Here is a 21,400-nt window from a genome sequence, read left to right on the forward strand (position 1 = left end):
CAATGGAACTGTAGTGTATGTACTTTGCAGAAGGAACTATATTCTGCAGCCCCTGTATACTGCAGTACCAGTAGTGACCACCCCTGTATATAAGCCTGTGAAGTAACTTTGCATAGTAGTTCCAGTTTTGTCTCCACTCAATAAACACCTGTTGTAACCTACTCCTGCAGTCCGTGTCTCAATTGCACATGGACATAATACTGGCGACGAGCAGATCCGAACTTACCTACAGTTCTGCACCACCTCATGGGGATCCATCCCTGAAGCGAAGTTGTTGGAGGTCGAGGCCAGAAAGAAGAAAGAAAAAAAAACAAACAGAAGAAACGGGCGTCGACTGTGGACAACCGCCTCTGATTCATCGGAGTTGAAGATTTGCAGGAGAGGCTGTCGAAAGCGGGGCTTGGTTGTCCTGCCTATGGTGTTCCAGCTAATCGGGCTGGTGGCAGGTAGTACACTGATCCTTCCTGGGCTGCGGCGGGCTAGAGCTCGATTGGGTGGCTTTTCAACGGGGCCGAGCAGCGTTGTCGGGAAGAGGAGAGAGAGAGAGAGGATGGAGCACACAGGGCGCGGCCGGTGCTACGAAGCCGGGCAGCGTACAGACCCGAGAAGAGGGAGGAAAGTGTCCCGGAGGGTTTGCTCTGACGACAGGAAAATAAAAGAAATTAGAAGCGCAGAAAGCCACGAGGAGCTGCAGTTTGCCACGGGGACTGCGGAGAGCGGCGTTAGCAGCAGCGCGGGGGGGGGAAGTACGTGAAGACCATAGGGCGTCGCCATCAAGGCATAAAAACGCCAGTAACAGCGCTAGCAGCAGCGGAGAAGACAGCGCGGGAGGTGCCATCTTAATCCAGCGGGGAAGAAGGCAAAGCACGGGAGGCGCCATTTTGTTCAATCGGGGAAGAAGGCAAAGCGCGTGAGGCGCCATCTTAGATTTCCAAGATGCCGAAGACTGGCAATATCACTGCCTTCGATAATGCAATAGAAGACTGGACCACGTATGTGGAAAGAGTCGAAGTATATTGCAAGGCAAATGAAGTAACCGATGAGAAAAAGGCATCGGTACTACTAAACTTAATGGGCGCAAGAACGTACGGCCTATTGCGGAACCTGATCACTCCAGCCAAACTGATGGCGAAGAGTTTTAACGGAATTGTTGATATCCTACAGGAACACCTAAATCCTACACCGCTGCTGATAGCAGAAAGATTTAAATTCCACAAGAGAAATCAGCATAAAGAGGAGAGCAATGCTGATTACCTTACGGAACTACGCAAGCTATCAAAGCACTGCCAGTTCGGAGCAGGACTGGCAGATACCCTACGGGACAAATTTGTCTGTGGACTCCTGAGTGAAGGAACCCAGAAGAGGTTACTCTCAGAGAAAGAGCTGACGCTAGATAAGGCTTTCAGCGTGGCAGTATCGTACGAAGCAGCAGCAAGGGGAGCTGCGGAAATACAGCAAAAGCCACAAGAATACGGCACCCATGAAATGACACGGGGATTTGAAAAATGTTATTGCTGCGGCAGAACAACCCATGACCAGAAGGACTGCTGGTCCAAGGACAAAATATGCAGGCAATGTGGAAAGATGGGACACATTGCACGAGTTTGCAGGTCTGGAAAGAAGACTAACGACAACAAAAAGGCTACTAAGGAACAGTACAGGACAGTACAAAAGATGACGGACAGTAGTTCCGAAGACCAGAAGAGCGATAGTGAATCTGGGAACAAGAGACTAAGCTGTCTCAAACTTCACAACGTAATCGCAAAAGAGGATCACCAAACCATTTGGGTCACCCTCATGATAGCAGGGTCCCAAGTCAAAATGGAATTGGATACAGGATCAGCTCTGACCGTCATGAATCGACGAGACTACGAGCGGCTATTCTCACACACACCCTTGAAAGAGACATCCATTGTCTTGAAGACGTATACGGGGCAGAAAGTATTCCCCAGAGGAAAAATAAGGGTGCCTGTCGAATACAACGGCAAGGAAATACAGAAATTGTATCTGTACATACTGCAAGATGGTGGACCACCGTTATTGGGACATGAATGGATCAGAAAGATAAGTTTAGACTGGCACTCCATTCAGGCACTGACTGTGGCTGGTAAAAAGGATGACGACGTCACACCTGGACGATTGGCAAAAATCTTAGCTAACGCCAAAGAGGTATTTCAACAAGAACTGGGAACTCATAAAGCCGTAACCGCCTTGATAAAAATAGAAGAGAATGCAATTCCCAAGTTTTTCAAAGCAAGACCAGTACCATATGCAATTCGCCCAGCCATTGAGGCAGAGCTGGAGAATCTGAAGAATGCAGGCGTGTTATCTAAGGTAGACTGGAGCGAGTGGGCGACACCCATCATTCCTGTCATGAAGAAAACGTTAAATAATAAGCCTGAGGAGCCAAGGAAGGTCCGCATTTGTGGGGACTTCAAGGTGACGGTGAACCCAGTCCTTCACACAGTGCAGTATCCTCTCCCGAGGATAGAAGATATTTTCGCCTCACTATCTGGAGGGAAGCGTTTTACAAAAATTGACCTAGCACAAGCATATTTGCAGATGGAGGTTGAAGAATCCTCTAGGAAGTATCTCACGATAAACACTCGCAAAGGTCTTTACCAGTATAATCGACTGGTATTCGGAGTAGCATCAGCTCCGGCGATATGGCAAAGAGCGATGGAACAAGTCCTGCAAGGGATTCCGGGGACTCAGTGTTACTTGGACGACATCCTAGTGACAGGTGAAGATGACAGTGAACACCTTGCCAACCTAGAGCAGGTGCTCACTAGACTAAGAGAACATGGGCTACGAGCCAATCGCCCCAAGTGCGAGTTTTTTAAGAAACAGATATCGTATTGTGGCCACGTGATTGATGAAGAGGGGTTACATAAGTCCCCTGACAAAATTGAAGTGGTAGTTAAGGCTCCAGCGCCTGAAAATGTGTCGCAACTGAGGTCATTCCTCGGATTGGTGAATTACTACCATAAGTTTTTGCCGAATTTGTCGACAATTCTGCACCCACTGAACGCCCTACTACAAACTGGAGTAGCATGGAAATGGAGCGATGAATGTAAGCGGGCCTTTCAGAAGAGTAAAGACCTAATCACTTCAAGAGAAGTATTGGCTCACTACAACCCATCACTACCGATAAGACTGGCGTGTGATGCGTCTCCCTACGGCATTGGAGCGGTACTGTCACATAAATTCCTTGATGATTCAGAGAGGCCGATAGCTTTTGCGTCACGCTCGTTAACTTCAGCCGAGCGTAACTACGCCCAGATTGACAGAGAGGCCCTCAGCCTGGTGTGGGGGTTGAAGAAGTTCAATCACTACCTGCACGGTCAGAAATTTACTCTACTAACTGATCATCAACCTCTTGCCTCCATTTTCAACCCTCAGAAGGGCGTCCCGATAATGACAGCACAACGGCTACAGAGGTGGTCCCTTTTCCTAGGGGCACACCAATATGACATCGAGTACAAAGGAACTAAACAGCATTGGAATGCTGATGGATTGTCGCGCCTACCGTTGCCGACGGTGGAAGAAACACCTGCAGTGGATCCTGTGGAGACATTCCACTCGACCATAGTCGAATGTCTACCTGTGACGAATGCAAACATAGAAAAGGAAACACAAATTGACCCGACACTCTCCAGGGTCTATGATTTAACGATGAAGGGATGGCCAGCACATGGCGAACCACTGTTGCCAGCATTCTCGCCGAGAAGAGAACAGCTGTCAGTGTGCAGAGGAACCTTGATGTGTGGATCCAGAGTAGTAATTCCACCCAAATTGAAGGATAGAGTGCTCAATGAGCTTCATGAGGGTCATCTGGGAGGAGTAAAAATGAAGAACTTAGCCAGAGCGTTTGTGTGGTGGCCGGGAATCGATAGAGAAATCGAAGAGATGACCAAGAGCTGTACAGGATGCCAGAAGGTCCAAAACGCCCCACCACAAGCCCCTCTACATCCATGGGAGTGGCCCTCATCTCCATGGCAAAGGGTACACATTGATTTCGCTGGTCCATTTATGGACTCGATGTTTCTAATTGCGGTGGATGCACATTCAAAGTGGCCAGAGGTAATAAAAATGTCCTCAACCACCACAGAAAAACTATCGCAGTCTTACGAACCATATTCGCCAGAAATGGGCTGCCTGAACAGATTTGCTCCGACAATGGACCACAGTTTGTGTCTGAAGAGTTCCGGAGGTTCTTAAAGAACAATGGTGTTAAGCATTACACATCCGCCCCATATCATCCAGCCACCAATGGATTGGCTGAGAGGTTCGTTCAAACATTCAAGAAGGCTATCAAGGCAATATGTAATGAAGACATACCCCTACAACACAAGGTGGATAACTTCTTGTTTGCCTACCGGAATGCGACACATGCGGTTATCAACCAAACTCCAGCCATGTTCTTCTTCAATCGAAGACTACGATGCCGCTTGGATTTGGTTAAGCCAAACATCAGAAGAGATGTGGAGAACAGGCAGTTTCAGAATATGAATGAAAGGCCGACCAGGAGTTTTAAGATAGGTCAACCAGTTTTGGCCCGGGACTACCGCACAGAGAAATGGCAGCCAGGAACGATCTGCACACGGCAAGGACGTCTAATGTATACCGTGGACGTTGGAGAGAGCATTGTAAGACGCCATGCTGACCAGATTCTAGAGTCACTGGAAAACGTCAATTCCACACCACGATCCGATACACCTGGTGATGAAACCGAAGTACCAATTGCATCTACCCCAGTGATGCGCTATCAATTACTGAGAAAGACTGGAAGTTAAGAGAGTAACAAACAGGCTTTTATTAGCTAAAGAACGAAGGCATGCCTCTAGTGGTCGACCGGTCCTGAATGCCTGGGGAACTGCAGAGCAGCCGCCTTTATACCAGGGCATATGGGTGGAGCCAGGGGCGGAGCCAGCTGAGGCATGCACAGACAGGTACAACAATGGGCAAGAGTGAACAACAGTGAAGTGAACAACAGTGAACAACAGTGGAGTGAACAACAGTGGTTTACCACACCCAGAATCGGTGATATTGGAAGCAGACGAACCAAACAACGACGTTGATCCCGAATCAACTTTGCCAGAAGAACCTGATACCCCAAAGAGGCGTTATCCAGACAGAATCAGGAAGCCTCCTCAAAGACTGAACTTATAATTGCTTAACTTCAGCTAATGTATCTAGCAACTGTAATTGTAAATATGTTATTTAATTATTAATCGAATGTTATGTACTGTTTAGCTAAAAGGGGAGGAATTGTAGTGTATGTACTTTGCAGAAGGAACTATATTCTGCAGCCCCTGTATACTGCAGTACCAGTAGTGACCACCCCTGTATATAAGCCTGTGCAGTAACTTTGCATAGTAGTTCCAATTTTGTCTCCACTCAGTAAACACCTGTTGCAACCTACTCCTGCAGTCCGTGTCTCAATTACACATGGACATAATAGGAACGAACATGGTTGCTAACTCAGGTAAAAAACGTGCGTAGTAGTGGACCATTCCAAGGAAAGATCTTAACTCAGACACGTTCTGTGGCTGTAGAGCATTGATGACAGCATCAACCTTTTCCTTAACTGGTTGCAAGCCATTTGCATCAACTTTCAGATCAAGGTAAACAACCTTGGGCTGCACAAAAGCACATTTGCTCCTTTTCGATTTGACATTGTGGGAATTCAACCTTTGAAGCACTATATCTAACATTTCTAGATTTTGTTCCCCGCTGCTTATTGCAATCAGCACATCGTCTTGATTGCATAAGCAATTTGGAATTCCTTGCAAAATCTTGTCCATCGTAGCCTGGAAGATTTTGGGGGAGGACTTTACACCATATAGCAGCTTGGTGTATGAGTACAGTCCCTTGTGTGTGTTGATGGCGAGATACTGTTGATTCTCTTTGTCAACATTCAGCTGAGCGTATGCGTGCAACAGGTCAAGCTTGGCGAAAACCTTTGATCCAGAGAGTGCTGCATACAAATCTTGGGATGTAGGTAACGGGTACTGCTCATCATCAACTGCTTAGTTGATAGTACCTTTGTAGTCACCGCACAAGCGTACAATTTTGTCTGCTTTGTGCACTTCCACGATTGGGGTAGCCCATTCACTTTTGCTAGTTTTTACTAGCACTCCGTTCTCTCTCAGTTTTTCTAGCTCTTCCTCCACCTGACTTTTCAACGCATAGGGGACCAGCCTTGCCTTATAATAGACAGGCTTCGCGTTGACTTGATGTGGATATGCGCGTCATACCCTTATCTGTGTCTGAGAACATGCTTTTATACTTGTTCAGCATTGTGTTGAGTCACTTCTTTGAAGCATTTATACTGAAGATGTTTTTCCAGTCTAGTTTTAACTTTCTCCACCAGTCTTTGCCTATGAGGGTTGGCCTGTTGTTGTAGCTCGCTGCAATAATAGACAGCTTTACTGACTGGCCATTGTGCTGAACTGTACGTTCCATTTGTCCACATGTCTCTAGGATTTCTCCAGAGTAGGTTTTTAACTCTACGGTCCTCTTTGTAAGTGGTATTTGATTAAACTTACTCTCATATGTGTCCTTACTCATGATAGAGCAGTCCGCCACTGTGTCGATACACATATCAATATAATTGGTCATTGATCAAATGTTTTGCACGGAAATCTTTCTCATGACTGCTAGTGTTGCCGCTAGTCACATAGATAGTGTAGATGCCTAGTTCTTCAACATCAGGTGTGTTCATTTCAATATTGTGAATTCCTCCCTTTTGTTGTCGCTGCTTTGCATTGCCACTAGAATGGTTTTTACGTCCTGCTTTAGATCTAGCTCTGCAAGCTGTTGAAATATGGCTTGCTTCTGGCAGTGAAAACATTTCGCATTTCTGTATTGGCAGGACTGTGGTGAGTCAGTTCCATTGCAGCGATAACAATTCACTGAACTGTTCTCACACACGCTTTTGACTTGGTCTCACAACTTTAGGTTTGGCAATGGTTTTGTGACTGTAGACCTCAGCTGCACTAGTCACTTGAGTTGAACGGAGCTCCCCAGCATTGTTAAATGCCATCTCCATAGATAGAGCAATTTTGCATGCTAACCCAGGTCTTGCCGCTGGTCACCAAGAGATGTAAACGGTTTTGATCCTAGCCCAATTGCTAGATGGACGGTTCGAATCGCCCCCGCCTTACGAAAGTTCTATACCCAGGAATTATTATTCAGAGTGTAAATGAAATAAGTCACGGACAGGAATGCTTCGGTGAAAAATCAAACTTGTATTTATTTAGTCTAACATACACTGGCTAAAACATGCACTACTAAACGAAATCACTATCGCTGTGGAGAATAAAATCCAGATTACAATCAACATACATACAGTACAAAACTGGAGACTATAACAAGCAGTAATTCCCTTATTGCTATGGTGGATGCTAATTCCACCCCTACCAACGAATTACCCAGTCGCATAAACCCCTTCACCTGGCTGAACCAAACGAAGCTCCCCCCTCAGAATAGCCCAAAAACTTCACTTCTGAGAGACTATGCTTACCCCGGTTTCGATCGCTCTGCTCGTCGGCTTCTCTGGTACTTCTTGTCTTGTTGGAGCAGGAGTGAGAGAGTGGTGGAAAAAGAGCCTGTCTTTATAGGGGTCTGGTTTCCCCTATCTTTTCCCGCCAATCTATAAAATCCATTTGCTTCTGAGCACTCCGGTGCTTAATCTGTGATGAGTCATCCTCAGACCCATGCGTATTGGATTAATGGCCCTAAGTCTGGGACATATCTTTCAGTCTTTGTGTTGTGAAAACTGGCTCCCTTCTGGCTGGGTGAGCTAGTGGGTTCATTGTTCTGCTTCTCTTCTGAGATGGAGGTGAGAAGTGCTTTGCATTTTAGAATGGTTTTTCTAATCAGGTTCAATGGCCCCCTTCCCTTTTCCAGGACTGTCGGGCAAACTCATACATACTGGATGAGTTCTTTTGTCACAGCCAACTGCCATGCGTTCTCTGGCATTTTAACAAACCAGTCTTTCACGTATCTGCACAGGGCGATCCCATAACAGGGAAAATACCCTCAGAAAAATCCCATAAAGTCCACAAAAAATATTCTTGACTGAATCCATTCTTCAGAGACTTTGCGATCTCTTCACATGCTATGTCAAACGTTAGGTTCGGAGTGTTCAGTAACTTGGACTGTGTGCACTCATCCACCAGTCCACACACAAACTTATCTCGCAACGCATGATCCAAAAATGTGCCAAAGTTACAATGCAGAGACAGGTTTTTAAGAGCTACAATGTACTCCCTGATGGTTGCACTTTGTTTTTAGTTTCTGGTACCAAACTTCTAGCTCTCTGCTATTTCTAATGGCTTTGGGTCAAAATGGTCCTTGAGTTTCTCGACAATGTCTTTAAACGACACATCCTTCGCTTTCCCAGGTACGAGTAGGTTTGTCAACGTTCTGTAGATATCTGGCTTGATCTCCGTTAGAAAAATTGCTTTTTTATGTTCATAAATTACTTTATTTTGAGCTTGAACATTCTCATCTGCACCTTCGGTCTCAATAATGTTATTGGCCTTAAAAAAAAATTTTTTAATCTCCATCCGCTCAATGTAAGAACTGAATGGTTCGCGAGCTCGATCATACATGCCGAGGCTTCCGATGAATCCTGTAGGCGCAGCCATGATTGTCCCGATCCCATCAAACAGTGACTCAGCACGCTACCTGTGTACCTGTGAGAATCAACACCACTGTTGCTGTGTATACATACACACAAAGGCAGAGCACAGATGATTCTGCATGAGCATTAATGGTAAAACATCGCAAAAAATTCAGTTTAGGTGTCACAAATTCACCTTAAACTTTTCCACTCGAAGGTTGAACACTGTGTCCTTCCAAAATCCCTAAAAATGACTTTGGGATCCCATTCTCGTTGCCAAAAATGTAATAAGAACATAAGAACATAAGAAATAGGAGCAGGAGTAGGCCAATCGGCCCCTCGAGCCTGCTCCACCATTCAATAAGATCATGGCTGATCTGATCCTAACCGCCAATCCACTATCACAGAACCATCTCCTGAATCTAACAGAATTAGACACACGAAATAGGAGCAGGATCAGGCTACACTGCCCCTGGGCCCGCTCCGCTACCCACAGGGCCATGACCGATCCGAACCTAGACTCATGTCCAAATTCCTGCCCGCTCCCCGTAACCCTTAATTCCCATTACTTCTAGGAAACTGTCTATTTCTGTTTTAAATTTATGTAATGATGTAGCTTCTACAGCTTTTTGGGGCAACATATTCCATGGACCTACCACCCTCTGAGTGAAGTAGTTACTCCTCATCTCAGTTTTGAAAGAGCAGCCCCTTATTCTAAGACTATGCCCCCTAGTTCTAGTTTCACCCATCATCGGGAACATCTTCCAACATCCACCCGATCCAACCCCTTCACAATCTTATATGTTTCAATAAGATCGCCTCTCATTCTTCTGAACTTCAATGAGTAGAGTCCCAATCTACTCAACCTCTCCTCATATGTCCATCCCCTCATCCCCGGGATTAACCGAGTGAACCTTCTTTGTACTGACTCGAGAGCAAGTATGTCCTTTCTTAAGTATGGACACCAAAACTATGCAGTATTCCAGGTGTGGTCTCACCAATACCTTGTACAACTGAAGCAATACCTCCCTATTTTTATATTCTATCCCCCTAGCAATGAAAGCCAACATTCCATTGGCCTTCTTAATCACTTGCTGCACCTGCATACTAACCTTTTGAGTTTCGTGCACCTAGACCCCCAGATCCTTTTGTACTTCAGTACTTTCCAGTTTCTTGCCATTAAGATAATAACTTGCTCTACGATTTTTCCTGCCAAAGTGCATAACCTCACACTTTCCAGTATTGTATTCCATCTGCCAAATCTCTGCCCGCTTACTTAGCCTGTCGATGTCCCCTTGCAGGTTTTTTATGTCCTCCTCACTCACTACTTTCCCTCCCATCTTAGTATCATCTGCATACTTTGATATGTTACACTCGGTCCCCTCCTCCAAATCGTTAATATAGATTGTAAAGAGTTGGGGACCCAGCACTGACCCCTGCGGAACACCACTAGTTACTGATTGCCAGTCTGAGAATGAACCATTTATCCCAACTCTCTGCCTTCTGTTAGATAGCCAATCCTCTATCCATGCCAGAATATTACCCCCAATCCCGTGATTTTTTATCTTAAGCAATAATCTTTTGTGTGGCACCTTGTCAAATGCCTTTTGGAAGTCTAAATACACTACATCCACTGGTTGCCCTTTATCCACCCTATACGTTATATGTGGGTAGAACAAATAAAGGACAGAGAGAGGATGAGTTGCTAATCAAGGTGCTTGTTTACTAGGCCAGAGCGAGCTGAGCATGCTCATACTAAACCTCGTGACAAACCATGTGATAGTACATTACACTGATAGATATGAAGCCCCAGTCCAAGAAGCTGCTTTTAAAATCTTATATCATAAAACATCTTCTCTAAAATGTATTTAGATTAGCAAGTGATTTGGTTTAATGCTAAAGAGAGGGAATGTAACCATACAAAAAAGAAGAGCAGTTCTTTTAATAATTTAATTGATGTTTGATTAGGATTTGAAGAAATGCTATGAGATCTCACTTTTGCCTTTGCACTAAACAACTGGTTGGGTCTTGATTTTCTTTAATTGTTGCACAATACATCACAAGTTTAGCTCTTCCATGAAACAGGTGAAGTGAGTCCTTTATTGCCACACAAGCAGTGCAAATGCAGACTCAAAACGGTAATTGTCCTTGAAAAACACAAATGTTTGACATTATTTGCCTGTCAACAGAAAAAAAAAACTGTCAATTAGCACCTCCTTTGTCTGGAGTGTGAACAATGCATCCTGGATGCAAGATATACGTAATGGTCCTGAATTTGCAGTCAGAGGCTTCCCGCAGGGAAATGCCTCCGATCTGCAAATAAAATCTGCACTTGCCTGGTGGTTTGGGAGGTACGGAGACTCATACCTGGGGCTCCCTGGGTACCCGCGGGCTGAGGCCCACATGTCCCAGGGGCGCAGGCGGTTCGCGAGCCTGGGATCACGTGGGCCGGCCCAACGAATGAGAGAAGGGGATCCCCATTCATGCTTATGGAGATTCCGTATGTACAGAAACCCCATTAGTATGAATGGGAATACCCCAAAAAATACACCTAGACATCAAATAAATAAAAGAAGAACCATCAGATATTTAAAATTAATTAAAATGCCATTTAATTAAATATTTAAAACAAAAATTTAATTTTTTGAAAAATAAATTTACATGTTTTAAAGGGGCTAAAAATAAACTTACCTTATTTCACAGGTTTTTAAATGTATAAATTATTGATAAAATTTTATTTTTCTGTTTTTTAAAACTCTTATGCTTTTACCAGGTGTAAGAATTTCACAGGCATTCGCTGGGCAGAATTTGGGCAAACAGTCCAACTCTCCGCCAAAGGATGCCCTTTTCCCGGGGATGCGGATGATCTGTCAAGAAGATGTTGCATGCCTTAATCCAGAACTTGCGCGGCCCTTACGGGCGCATAAACACCTCGTACGCACCCATAGGGGCCGCAAATTATGGCCCAATATCTATCTATCCGACACAGACACAATGGGCTGAATGGCCTCCTTCTGTGCCGTAAATTTCTATGATTCTACGATCCATCCATCCAGCTATATAATAAATGGCAAGTCTTGCATATACATGTACTTCCAATAATATTTTCCTGTTGCATTTATTTCCATTTTGTTTTCTCTGCCACTTTTAAATCGCTAAAGAACTTCCAGATGATTCCCCGCAACAGTGAGGAATGTGGCGATCAGAACTCCGGGGAAGCTTTGGGTGTTGGAGTCACGGTGGGGGGGTCGGGGGGCTGATTTGTAAGCTGAATATTTATTTTACTTGTATTGCTTGTCCTTCCACTGTTGGAGAAATCTTTGATTAACTCAGCCCCACTCCAACCACCTGCTAACTACACTCTACCCTGATGCAATTGCACCATGGATCCACTATCCATTTAATGTAGGGAGGTGGCAGCAGCAGGGGTGGCCTGTGCTTGTCGGGGGTGAGGTTTGCTGAAAGGATTTCCCCAGTAATCTTACCCCCTCTGCTTGCCCAGGTGGATGCATAAGATCCCATGACATTATTTGAAGAAGAGCAGAATTGTTGCCAACATTTTTCCCTCAATCAAAACAGCAAAAGTGATCATTTGGTTGTTTGTCTCATTGTTGTTTGTGGGACTATCTGTGTGCAAATTGTCTACCTCAGCAGTCTACATAGCAGCACTTCAAAAGTAATTCATTGCTTGTAATGCACTTTGGGACATGCAAGATGCTATATAAATGCAAGATTTGTCCTTTAGTGTGTGGATTTCCAAAAGGCATTTGATAAGGTGCCACATGAAAGGTTGCTACACAAGATAAGGGCTCACAGGGTTGGGAGTAATATATTAGCATGGATGGATAGAGGATTGGTTAATGGACAGGAAACAGAGAGTAGGGATAAACGGGTCATTTTTCGGTTGGTAGGCTGTAACTAGTGGGTGCCACAAGGATCAGCTATTTACAATCTATATTAATGACTTAGATGAAGGGACCGAGTGCAATTTATCCAAATTTGCTGACGGTACAAAGCTAGATGGGAAAGTAAGCTGTGAGGAGAATGTGAAGAGTCTGTAAAGGGATATAGGCAAGTTAAGTGAGTGGGCAATAAGTTGGCAGATGGAGTATACTGTGATGAAATGTGAGGTTATTCACTTTGGTAGGAAGAATAGAAAAACAGAATACTTTTTAAATTGTAAGAAACTATTAAATGTTGGTGTTCAGAGAGATTTAGGTGTCCTTGTACAGGAAACACAGGGAGTTAGCATGCAGGTACAGCGAGCAGTTAGGAAGGCAAATGGCATGTTGGCCTTTATTGCAAAGGGGTTGGAGTATAAGAGTAAGGAAATCTTGCTACAATTGTACAGGGCTTTGGGGAGACCACACCTGGAGTACTGTGCACAGTTTTGGTCTTCTTATCTGAGAAGGGACAGACTTGCCTTGGAGGTAGTGCAACAAAGGTTCACTAGATCCCTGGGATGAGAGGCTTGTCCTATGATGAGAGATTGAGTAGATTGGGCCTATTCTCTACCCCAAAGGCTGTGGATGTTGAATCGTTGAGTATATTCAAGGCTGAGATAGATAGATTTTTGGACCTTAGGGGAATCAAGGGATATGGGGATCAGGTGGGAAAGTGCAGTTGAGGTTGAAGATCAGTCATGATCTTATTGAATGGCGGAGCAGGTTCAAAGGCCCGTATGGCATACTCCTGCTCCTAATTCTTATACAGGTTGAGCGTCCAAAATCCGGAGTTCCAGACTCCGGGACGATTGGTGGCAGGGTCGTCCGGAATCCATAAAATGTTCTGGAATCTGGACACCCTGTCAAACCGCAACTTGGGCCCAGGCATTTCCAGACTCGGAACGTGTTTCTGATGTCCGGAAACGCCCGAGCCCAGGTTGCGATATTTCTGGACTTCGGGCATCAGAAACACGTTCCGAAGTCCGGAAAAACACGAAAATCGGCTCGGCCTCGGTCCCGAGGTTGCCGGATTCGGGACGCTCAACCTGTACATACTTTATAATAATATGGATTTGGCTTAGAAACGTATTCAAATTGTCAGTCACCATTGAACTGGGGATCAACATGGACTCTTCTAAAATTAAATTTGATAGTGTAAATTAGGAAAATATGCTGAGAATAGCAGAAGTGAATGCACCCACACAATGACGTCATGGCATTTTCACAAATGTCATTGAGCCATTTTACAGCTCCACTGGTGGATTAGTGAACTTTTCACATTTATGCTCGTTAAAATTATCAGTGACAATTCAATCATTCCCTATCTGAAACCAAAGCTTGATTTTTTTCTATCTAAGGATTTTAAAATTCCTTCTTATGCGACTTTTTCCTTTTCATTGATTGTCCTCCCTTCTCCAGGCCACTTTGCAAGACTTAGATCAAAAGCGCCCTCAGCTGGATGAGCTTATTACTGCAGCACAGAACCTGAAGAACAAGACAACCAATCAGGAGGCCCGAGCAATCATCACAGATCGCAGTAAGTAATCTGAATAGGCAAATAGACGGATACATTATGTAACTCTTCACATCTGTATCCTGCATTGGAATGGGCCAGTTTAAAATGTTATTGCTTGACTGGGTAATTAATATTCAACAACTTAGTGATTGAAGAAACTTGATTGCTCCTGGCTCAAATGAGTGCAGTAAACATGCTGGTGTTTTAAATCATAAAACCACATTTAGACTGGAACGCTGATTCAGCATCAGTACAGCCACAGAGCTGCCAATTCCAAAAGGAAAATGACTGAAATGGCAGCAATCTTTTCCTCAACTCCCCAAATAGCTCAGCTAAGTTAAGACAGTGAGTCGCTGAGCCATTCAAAGAGAAGTTCCCAGGTTTAATCGTCAGTCCTTGCTGAGTTGGTGGATCTCAGCTGGAGCAGGAGGAGGGACAGTACAAGTGACCTCGGTGGGCTGCGAAAGCAGAGGTCGGCCAGGGTTCCTGCGTCTGATTGCTAGCCCTGTCTGCTGGTGGATGTCAGATGAGGACCAGGTCAGGCTAAACGGTGATGCACTCACAGCAAAAAAGCATGGCGACCATTATTGTTTATGCTTACACATGGGAAATGGCTACTTGAGTGAGGTACTGAGGGGGTTTCTGTGGGCCTGGTAATGTACCCCAGCAAGAAGCCCTGGTACTGTACCTCAGCAAGCGGTCCTGGTACTGTACCCCAGCAATGGGTCCTGGTACTGTACCCCAGCAAGAGGCCCTGGTACTGTACCCCAGCAATGGGTCCTGGTACTGTACCCCAGCAATAGGTCCTGGTACTGTACCCCAGCAATAGGACCTGGTACTGTACCCCAGCAAGAGGTCCTGGTACTGTACCCCAGCAATAGGTCCTGGTACTGTACCCCAGCAAGAGGGCCTGGTACTGTACCCCAGCAATAGGACCTGGTACTGTACCCCAGCAATAGAACCTGGTACTGTACCCCAGCAAGAAGCCCTGGTACTGTACCCCAGCAATAGGTCCTGGTACTGTACCTCAGCAATAGGACGTGGTACTGTACCCCAGCAATAGGACCTGGTACTGTACCTCAGCAAGAGGCCCTGGTACTGTACCTCAGCAATAGGGTCTGGTACTGTACCTCAGCAAGAGGTCCTGGTACTGTACCTCAGCAAGAGGCCCTGGTACTGTACCTCAGCAATAGGACCTGGTACTGTACCCCAGCAATAGGACCTGGTACTGTACCTCAGCAAGAAGTCCTGGTACTGTACCCCAGCAAGAGGTCCTGGTACTGTACCCCAGCAAAAAGCCCTGGTACTGTACCCCAGCAAGAGATCCTGGTACTGTACCCCAGCAAGAGGACCTGGTACTGTACCCCAGCAAGAGGACCTGGTACTGTACCCCAGCAAGAAGCCCTGGTACTGTACCCCAGCAAGAAGCCCTGGTACTGTACCCCAGCAAGAGATCCTGGTACTGTACCCCAGCAAGAGGTCCTGGTACTGTACCCCAGCAAGAAGCCCTGGTACTGTACCTCAGCAAGAAGTCCTGGTACTGTACCTCAGCAATGGGTCCTGGTACTGTACCCCAGCAAGAAGTCCTGGTACTGTATGTTGGGTGAAAATAAATTCACAGTGGCATAGTGGTTAGCACTGTTGCCTCACAGCGCCAGGCGTTCGAATCTGGCCTCGGGTGACTGTCTGTGTGGAGTTTGCACATTCTCCCCGTGTGTGCGTGGGTTTCCTCCGGGTGCTCCGGTTTCCTCCCACAGTCCAAAGATGTGCGGGTTAGGTTGATTGGCTATGATAAATTGACCCTTGGTGTTAGGGGGATTAAATACGTGGGGTTGTGGGGATAGGGTGGGATATGTGTTGGTGTAGGGGTTACGGGGATCGGGTGGGATATGTGGTCGGTGCAGGCTCGATGGGCCGAAATGGCCTCTATCTGCACTGTGGGGTTTCTGTGATTTCTGTGACATCTAATCTGTGGTAAAGTAAAAGGTGCAGTTTATTGAAAACAGAGCTCTGGGAGAAGCGTCTCAGACCCCGCGGTCTGTGCGAGCACCTTCTCCCCGATCAACAAAATTCACAAGCTTATATACAGTACAAGACTGGAGCACATCGATAGCCTTGATTACATTACTTATTCTTTGGCCAGTCTGGCTTCGTGGCAACAGCCGCCCCCCTCCCCAATTATATTCCTTCAAAAACAACCTAATTATAACTTTACATCGTTGGCTAAGCCCCTTCTTTTAGTTCTGTCTTTTATCTAAGTTTGTCCAGTTATCTGGACAGCAGGGTCCTTTCTTACTTCATTGTGGCTTCGGCCGATCAGTGACTCGTGATTGGACATGGCTCAAAGGTTAATCAGCTTCTCATATCTCCACATGCTTAATCACTTTTGTAGTTCAGTCCATTGTGTTTTTAAACTAGTCTCGACTGAAACTAGGTTGTCATGCTGTGTCGCTCGACTGCAACATTCAACTGGTTCAAATCCCAATCCTTCAATCCCTCCTATTGGTCCCGGTACAAATTTAGATTTTGCCCCGGGATACCAACTTCCAATGCCGTTTCTTGCCATCCACCGGGTCGTCACCCTGTATTGAGGGTTGGGCTCAATTGTCCTGAGCTCGTCCTTCGTTGCTCATCATGTGACTCTTTACATGTGAGACTCGTTGTCCTCGTCGTCTTCTCCTGTTGCTTGCAGTTCGTCTGTCGTTGATAGCCAGGGTTTTATCGCATCTCCAGATGCTACTGGAATGCCAGCGAGGGCCAATTTACAACATACTTTCAAAATCGTTGTCATAACACAACATATTGTCATCACTACAACAACAATTATAAATCCATGTATCAAATACGATCCCCATGATCCTCCGAAGAGCCAGTCCAACCAACCTTCCCCTGAGGTTTGGTGTAATTTCTTTACCTCCTTTTGTATATGCTCGGCCAAATTGGTTATATTCTCTGAGCTATCTGGTATGTAGGTGCAGCACTCAGCACCTATCATTGCACATGTGCCACCTTCTTTAGCTAGGAGATAATCAAGGGCCATCCTATTCTGGAGAGCTATTGTTCTCAGCCACCATTTCTGCACTTATTTCAGACAGGGCTTCAGCTGTGTCATTAGCTACTTTCTCTAATACCGATGCTACGAGTCGAATTTCCTTTATTGCCCTAGCCGTCCCATACCCGGGGAATAAAATAGCGAAGAACCGCTCTGTTTCTGTAATTGCCCTTTTGGAGCGATAATGGTGATGATCTGCTAGGGAGGGCAAGTGATGGATGTATGGCACCACATATCCCAAATAGCAGGACCCAGTCCAATTTCGTGGAAGCCATGGGTATGCCTTATGTCCGCAAATAAAATAGGTCCCGTTATAGGCAGTTAGGTTCATATTCGTTGTGAATGTGGAAAAGCCAGACTCGCCGTTACTCCCTGTGATTCCGTTCCATTTCCCCCCACTAGTGAGGTTTGTTAAACCAGTTGTGTTAAACCACCAAACTTCTAAGGGTGAACCTTGTTCGAGGGTTATCCAATTATGTTTACAACGACTGTTTCCTGCTTCCAGATTCCCCTCTTCCCCTCTGCTTACATTCCTTATCCAACATATCGCCCCAATGGGTCTTCCTACCCCAGTTGTGTTTGTGAGGATAAGGTACGGTGGCTTTTCGCTTATATTATACACGGGTTTGTACCATCCTTCAAACATGTTTAAGGGATATCCTGCACTCCTGAACTGTACTCTTTGTTCCTCCCGTTTTCTGCTCTGGGTGTCCTTACCATTAGTACTACTGCTCGTATTGTTTCTACTAACTAACCACTCAGCCATTTGAATTACATTCAATGGTATTGGTCTAAGAGGGATTCCTCCTCTGGAGTGGATTGGGATATGGCTACATACCCAACATGCACCTTCTCCCTTGTCCCTTGCATACACATAACTCATATACAAAAAGGTATTAACATGTAATTCTCGCTTTTCCCATGCCGGGTGGCATGTCACTTTGGTCAATGCCACACATATTCCACAAAACAATACTATAGTCAAATACATTTTAAAGACGTATTAACAATTTTCCAAAGGGTTATTGAGATTGATTGCAGGTATCACCTGTTAGATATACAAATATGTATTTTAGTCCTTGTAGACCTTCAGTTGAGTCCAGTGTTTCCACCGCCCCATCCCCTTTATATCTATACATGCGCACGTATCCCCACTAATAAGGACTTGATGCGGTCCTGACCATTTTGGGGCAAAGCCTGGTTTTTCTGGTAAAATTTTAACCATTACCTTAGTTCCCGCTGGAGGGATATGTGGAAGTGCAGTCAATTCCAAATCTTTATCTCTTTCCTCCTGTCTATCCCTAGTTTGCTGTCTCATTTCCTTTAACTGGTTACTTAGTTCCAAGACGTACTTACGGACTCTATCTCTCAGAGGGCCTATATCCTCTCCTCCTGTTATTATTCCATGGGGGAGTTGCATCGCTCTCCCCGTCATTAATTCGTAAGGGGACAAACCTGTCGTTCGGTTTGGGCTCGCCCTTAACTTCATTAACACGGTTGGTAATACATTTACCCATTGCTGTTGCTTTTCCCCTAACGCCTTGGCTAAGGCTGTTTTCAAAGTCCGGTTCATTCGTTCCACCATTCCCGAACTCTGGGGATAGTAGGGAATATGGAATTTTTGCTTTATTCCCATCCATTCGCATATCTTTTTCATTACTATCCCTGTAAAATGTGTCCCCTGATCTGAATCGATTTGGATTGGTACTCCCCATTGGGGAATTATTTCTTCTGCCATTATTCTTGCCACTGTGGTGGCTGTGCAGTCCCCGTTCTTTCGCCAAACCCCCTGATCATCTGCTCTACCTCCGACCCGATACCATTCCTGCCTTTCTCCCGGTGCGGTATCCTGGTGCAACCTTCCGATGTCTATCTGGTCTACCTGTGTACTTGCTACCGGTAGTTCCTGTTCTAATGCCTGCTGTGCTGCCAAATCCGCGGCCCGATTGCCCTCTTGTTGGCGGGTTTCTACCTTCTGATGGGCTTTAATTTTTACTACTGCTGCCTGCTTTGGTGCTTTTGCAGCTTCCAAGAGGGCCCCTATTCGCTGTTGATGTCTGATAAGATCTCCTCCTGCAGTGACAAATCCCCTTCTTCCCCAAGCTATCATATAATCGTGCACCACTCCAAACGCATATCTACTATCTGTGTAAATATTTACTGTTTTTCCTTCTGCCAGGGTCAGGGCCTCAGTGAGTGCTACTAATTCTGCCACTTGGGCTGATAATGCCCCGTCCAATCTGCCGGACAATACTGTTTCTAATTTTTCATTTACGACTGCCCACCCAGTTCGGGGAGACCCGTCAACATATTTTCTGGAGCCGTCCACGTACAGGGTAAGCTGTGGGTCTTCCAGAGGATCTTCCTCCAAAGGGTCTCCGTCTACTTCCTCATCCACTTCTGCACACACGTGGGGTTCCCCTGATCCCAGGATCCCTTCCGCGGGATTCTCCCCTGTATCCCTAACAATTACCACTGATTCGTCCTTAGGTATTAGGACCATCTCCCAACGTGACCTTCGCATGTTAGATACTGACCGTAGCTTATTATTATTTAACATTTCTACTATCGTGTGTCTGGTATGGAGGATAATGTCCCCGGTCATTACTGTGGGCTCGCTAACCTTTACCGCCCACGCTGCGCAATCCAGTGCTGCTACACATCGTGATAATCCAGCGGCTACGGATGACTGTTTAGTGGAGTAATATGCTACCGGCCGTCGCCTGTCCCCATGTTGTTGGGTTATCACGGCGGCGTAGAACCCCCCTTCGTTTTCACAATGAATGTGGAATGGTTTCCTCATGTCGGGTAGACCGAGGCCAGGGGCCACTATCAGCGCTTGTTTTAAACTCCCATATGCCTGCTCCTGTTCTGGTCCCCACTCTACCGGGGTATTACCGGGACTCCCCCCTTTCACCAATTTCTGGATGGGTTCCGCCATAGCTGCAAAGTTCGCTATAAAATTCCTACTATAATTAAAGAGACCTAAAACCTTCCTGACTCCTTGTACTGAGACCGGTCGGGGCATCTCTTGTATGGCCTTCCGTCGGTCACCTGGCATGGCTCTGGTCCCCTGTGACAATTGTTGTCCCAGGTAAATAACTGTGCTCTGCCTGATTTGAGCTTTCTTCGGGTTTATCTTGAACCCTCCTATTTCCAGGGCTTGTAGGACTTCAGTTAACGCAGCTGCATGTCCATGCTCATCTTCCGAGGAGATTAACAGGTCATCCACGTATTGCAATACAGTGCTGCGGTACGGGTTGAGGTTCACTGTTTCTCACAGTGAACTCATTACCCGGTGGAATACCGCCGGGCTGTTATGGAACCCCTGAGGTAGCCTAGTCCATGTATACTGTCTTTCCCCGACCGTAAAGGTAAACTTATTCTGGGATTCCTGGTCTAAAGGTAAAGACCAGAATCCATTAGCTATGTCCAAAACTGTAAAAATCTTGTGCTCCGAGTTCAAGGCATTTAAGATTGTGGATGGGCTGGCCACTATTGGGTGCAATTTGGGCGTTACCTTGTTTAATTCCGTATAATCAATAGTCAGTCGGAATGATTTATCCGGTTTGGTGACTGGCCATACGGGCGAGTTGGTCGTGCTTTCGGTAATCCTAATTATGCCCCTTCCAGATCACGCACTATTTCTTGTACCGCTTCCCGGGCTTCTGGTTTAATGGGGTATTGCTTATGGGGCTTGTGTTCCGGACCTGGAACCGTGATTGGCTCCATTTTTACCTGTCCGGTGTCCTGTTTTGTCTTAGCCCAAATCCCTTTCATAATTTTGCATATGGGCCCGTATGGTTTCCGTTCTAGTTCCCAATCCCTGCTCAAAAATGCTGCACTCCCTACCCTAGCCAAATTGGTGCATGGTTTATCTATACTGACCTTGGACCCATCTCCTTTGGACCAAACAATTTTATTTTGCGCGGAGTCCACCAATATGTTAAATTCTTTTAGCAAGTCTATTCCTAATATGGTACCTTCGTTATTTGGACACACATAAAATTGGGCGGGGAGGAGTTTTCCTGTTAACTCTAAAACTTGTACCTCACTTTTATAAGCCTTAATTTTTATACCCCCTAATCCTACTATATATATATATTCCTTGGTTGTTGGAAGGGGCAAATCAGTCAAGGATACTGATGCTCCTGTGTCAACTAACATTTCACATGGTCGGCCCCCTAATAATGCTGCTACATAGACTCGGTTATCCGAGCCTCCTTTTACGGGGGCCGCCTCCCGTCATTGACTCT

The 21,400-nt window shown here is 45.7% G+C and overlaps 1 protein-coding gene and 1 pseudogene across 8 annotated transcripts in view; one reads left to right on the forward strand and one right to left on the reverse strand.

Annotated features, from left to right (window-relative positions):
• The window catches only part of dmd (dystrophin), a 2,562,635-nt gene that overhangs the window by 1,922,934 nt on the left and 618,301 nt on the right, over positions 1 to 21,400 (forward strand). For all 8 annotated transcript variants that reach the window (XM_086007360.1, XM_086007362.1, XM_086007361.1 and 5 more), the window contains one exon: positions 13,996 to 14,113. In XM_086007360.1, the coding sequence (XP_085863486.1) occupies positions 13,996 to 14,113 (118 nt within the window). The remainder of the gene's footprint in view (positions 1 to 13,995; positions 14,114 to 21,400) is intronic.
• On the reverse strand, positions 16,660 to 17,934 carry LOC147107480 (syncytin-2-like; annotated as a pseudogene).

The sequence above is a fragment of the Somniosus microcephalus genome, chromosome 14 (genome assembly GCF_052327205.1).
Source record: "Somniosus microcephalus isolate GS21.2 chromosome 14, FLI_Smic_1.0, whole genome shotgun sequence".
Lineage (NCBI taxonomy): Eukaryota > Metazoa > Chordata > Chondrichthyes > Squaliformes > Somniosidae > Somniosus > Somniosus microcephalus.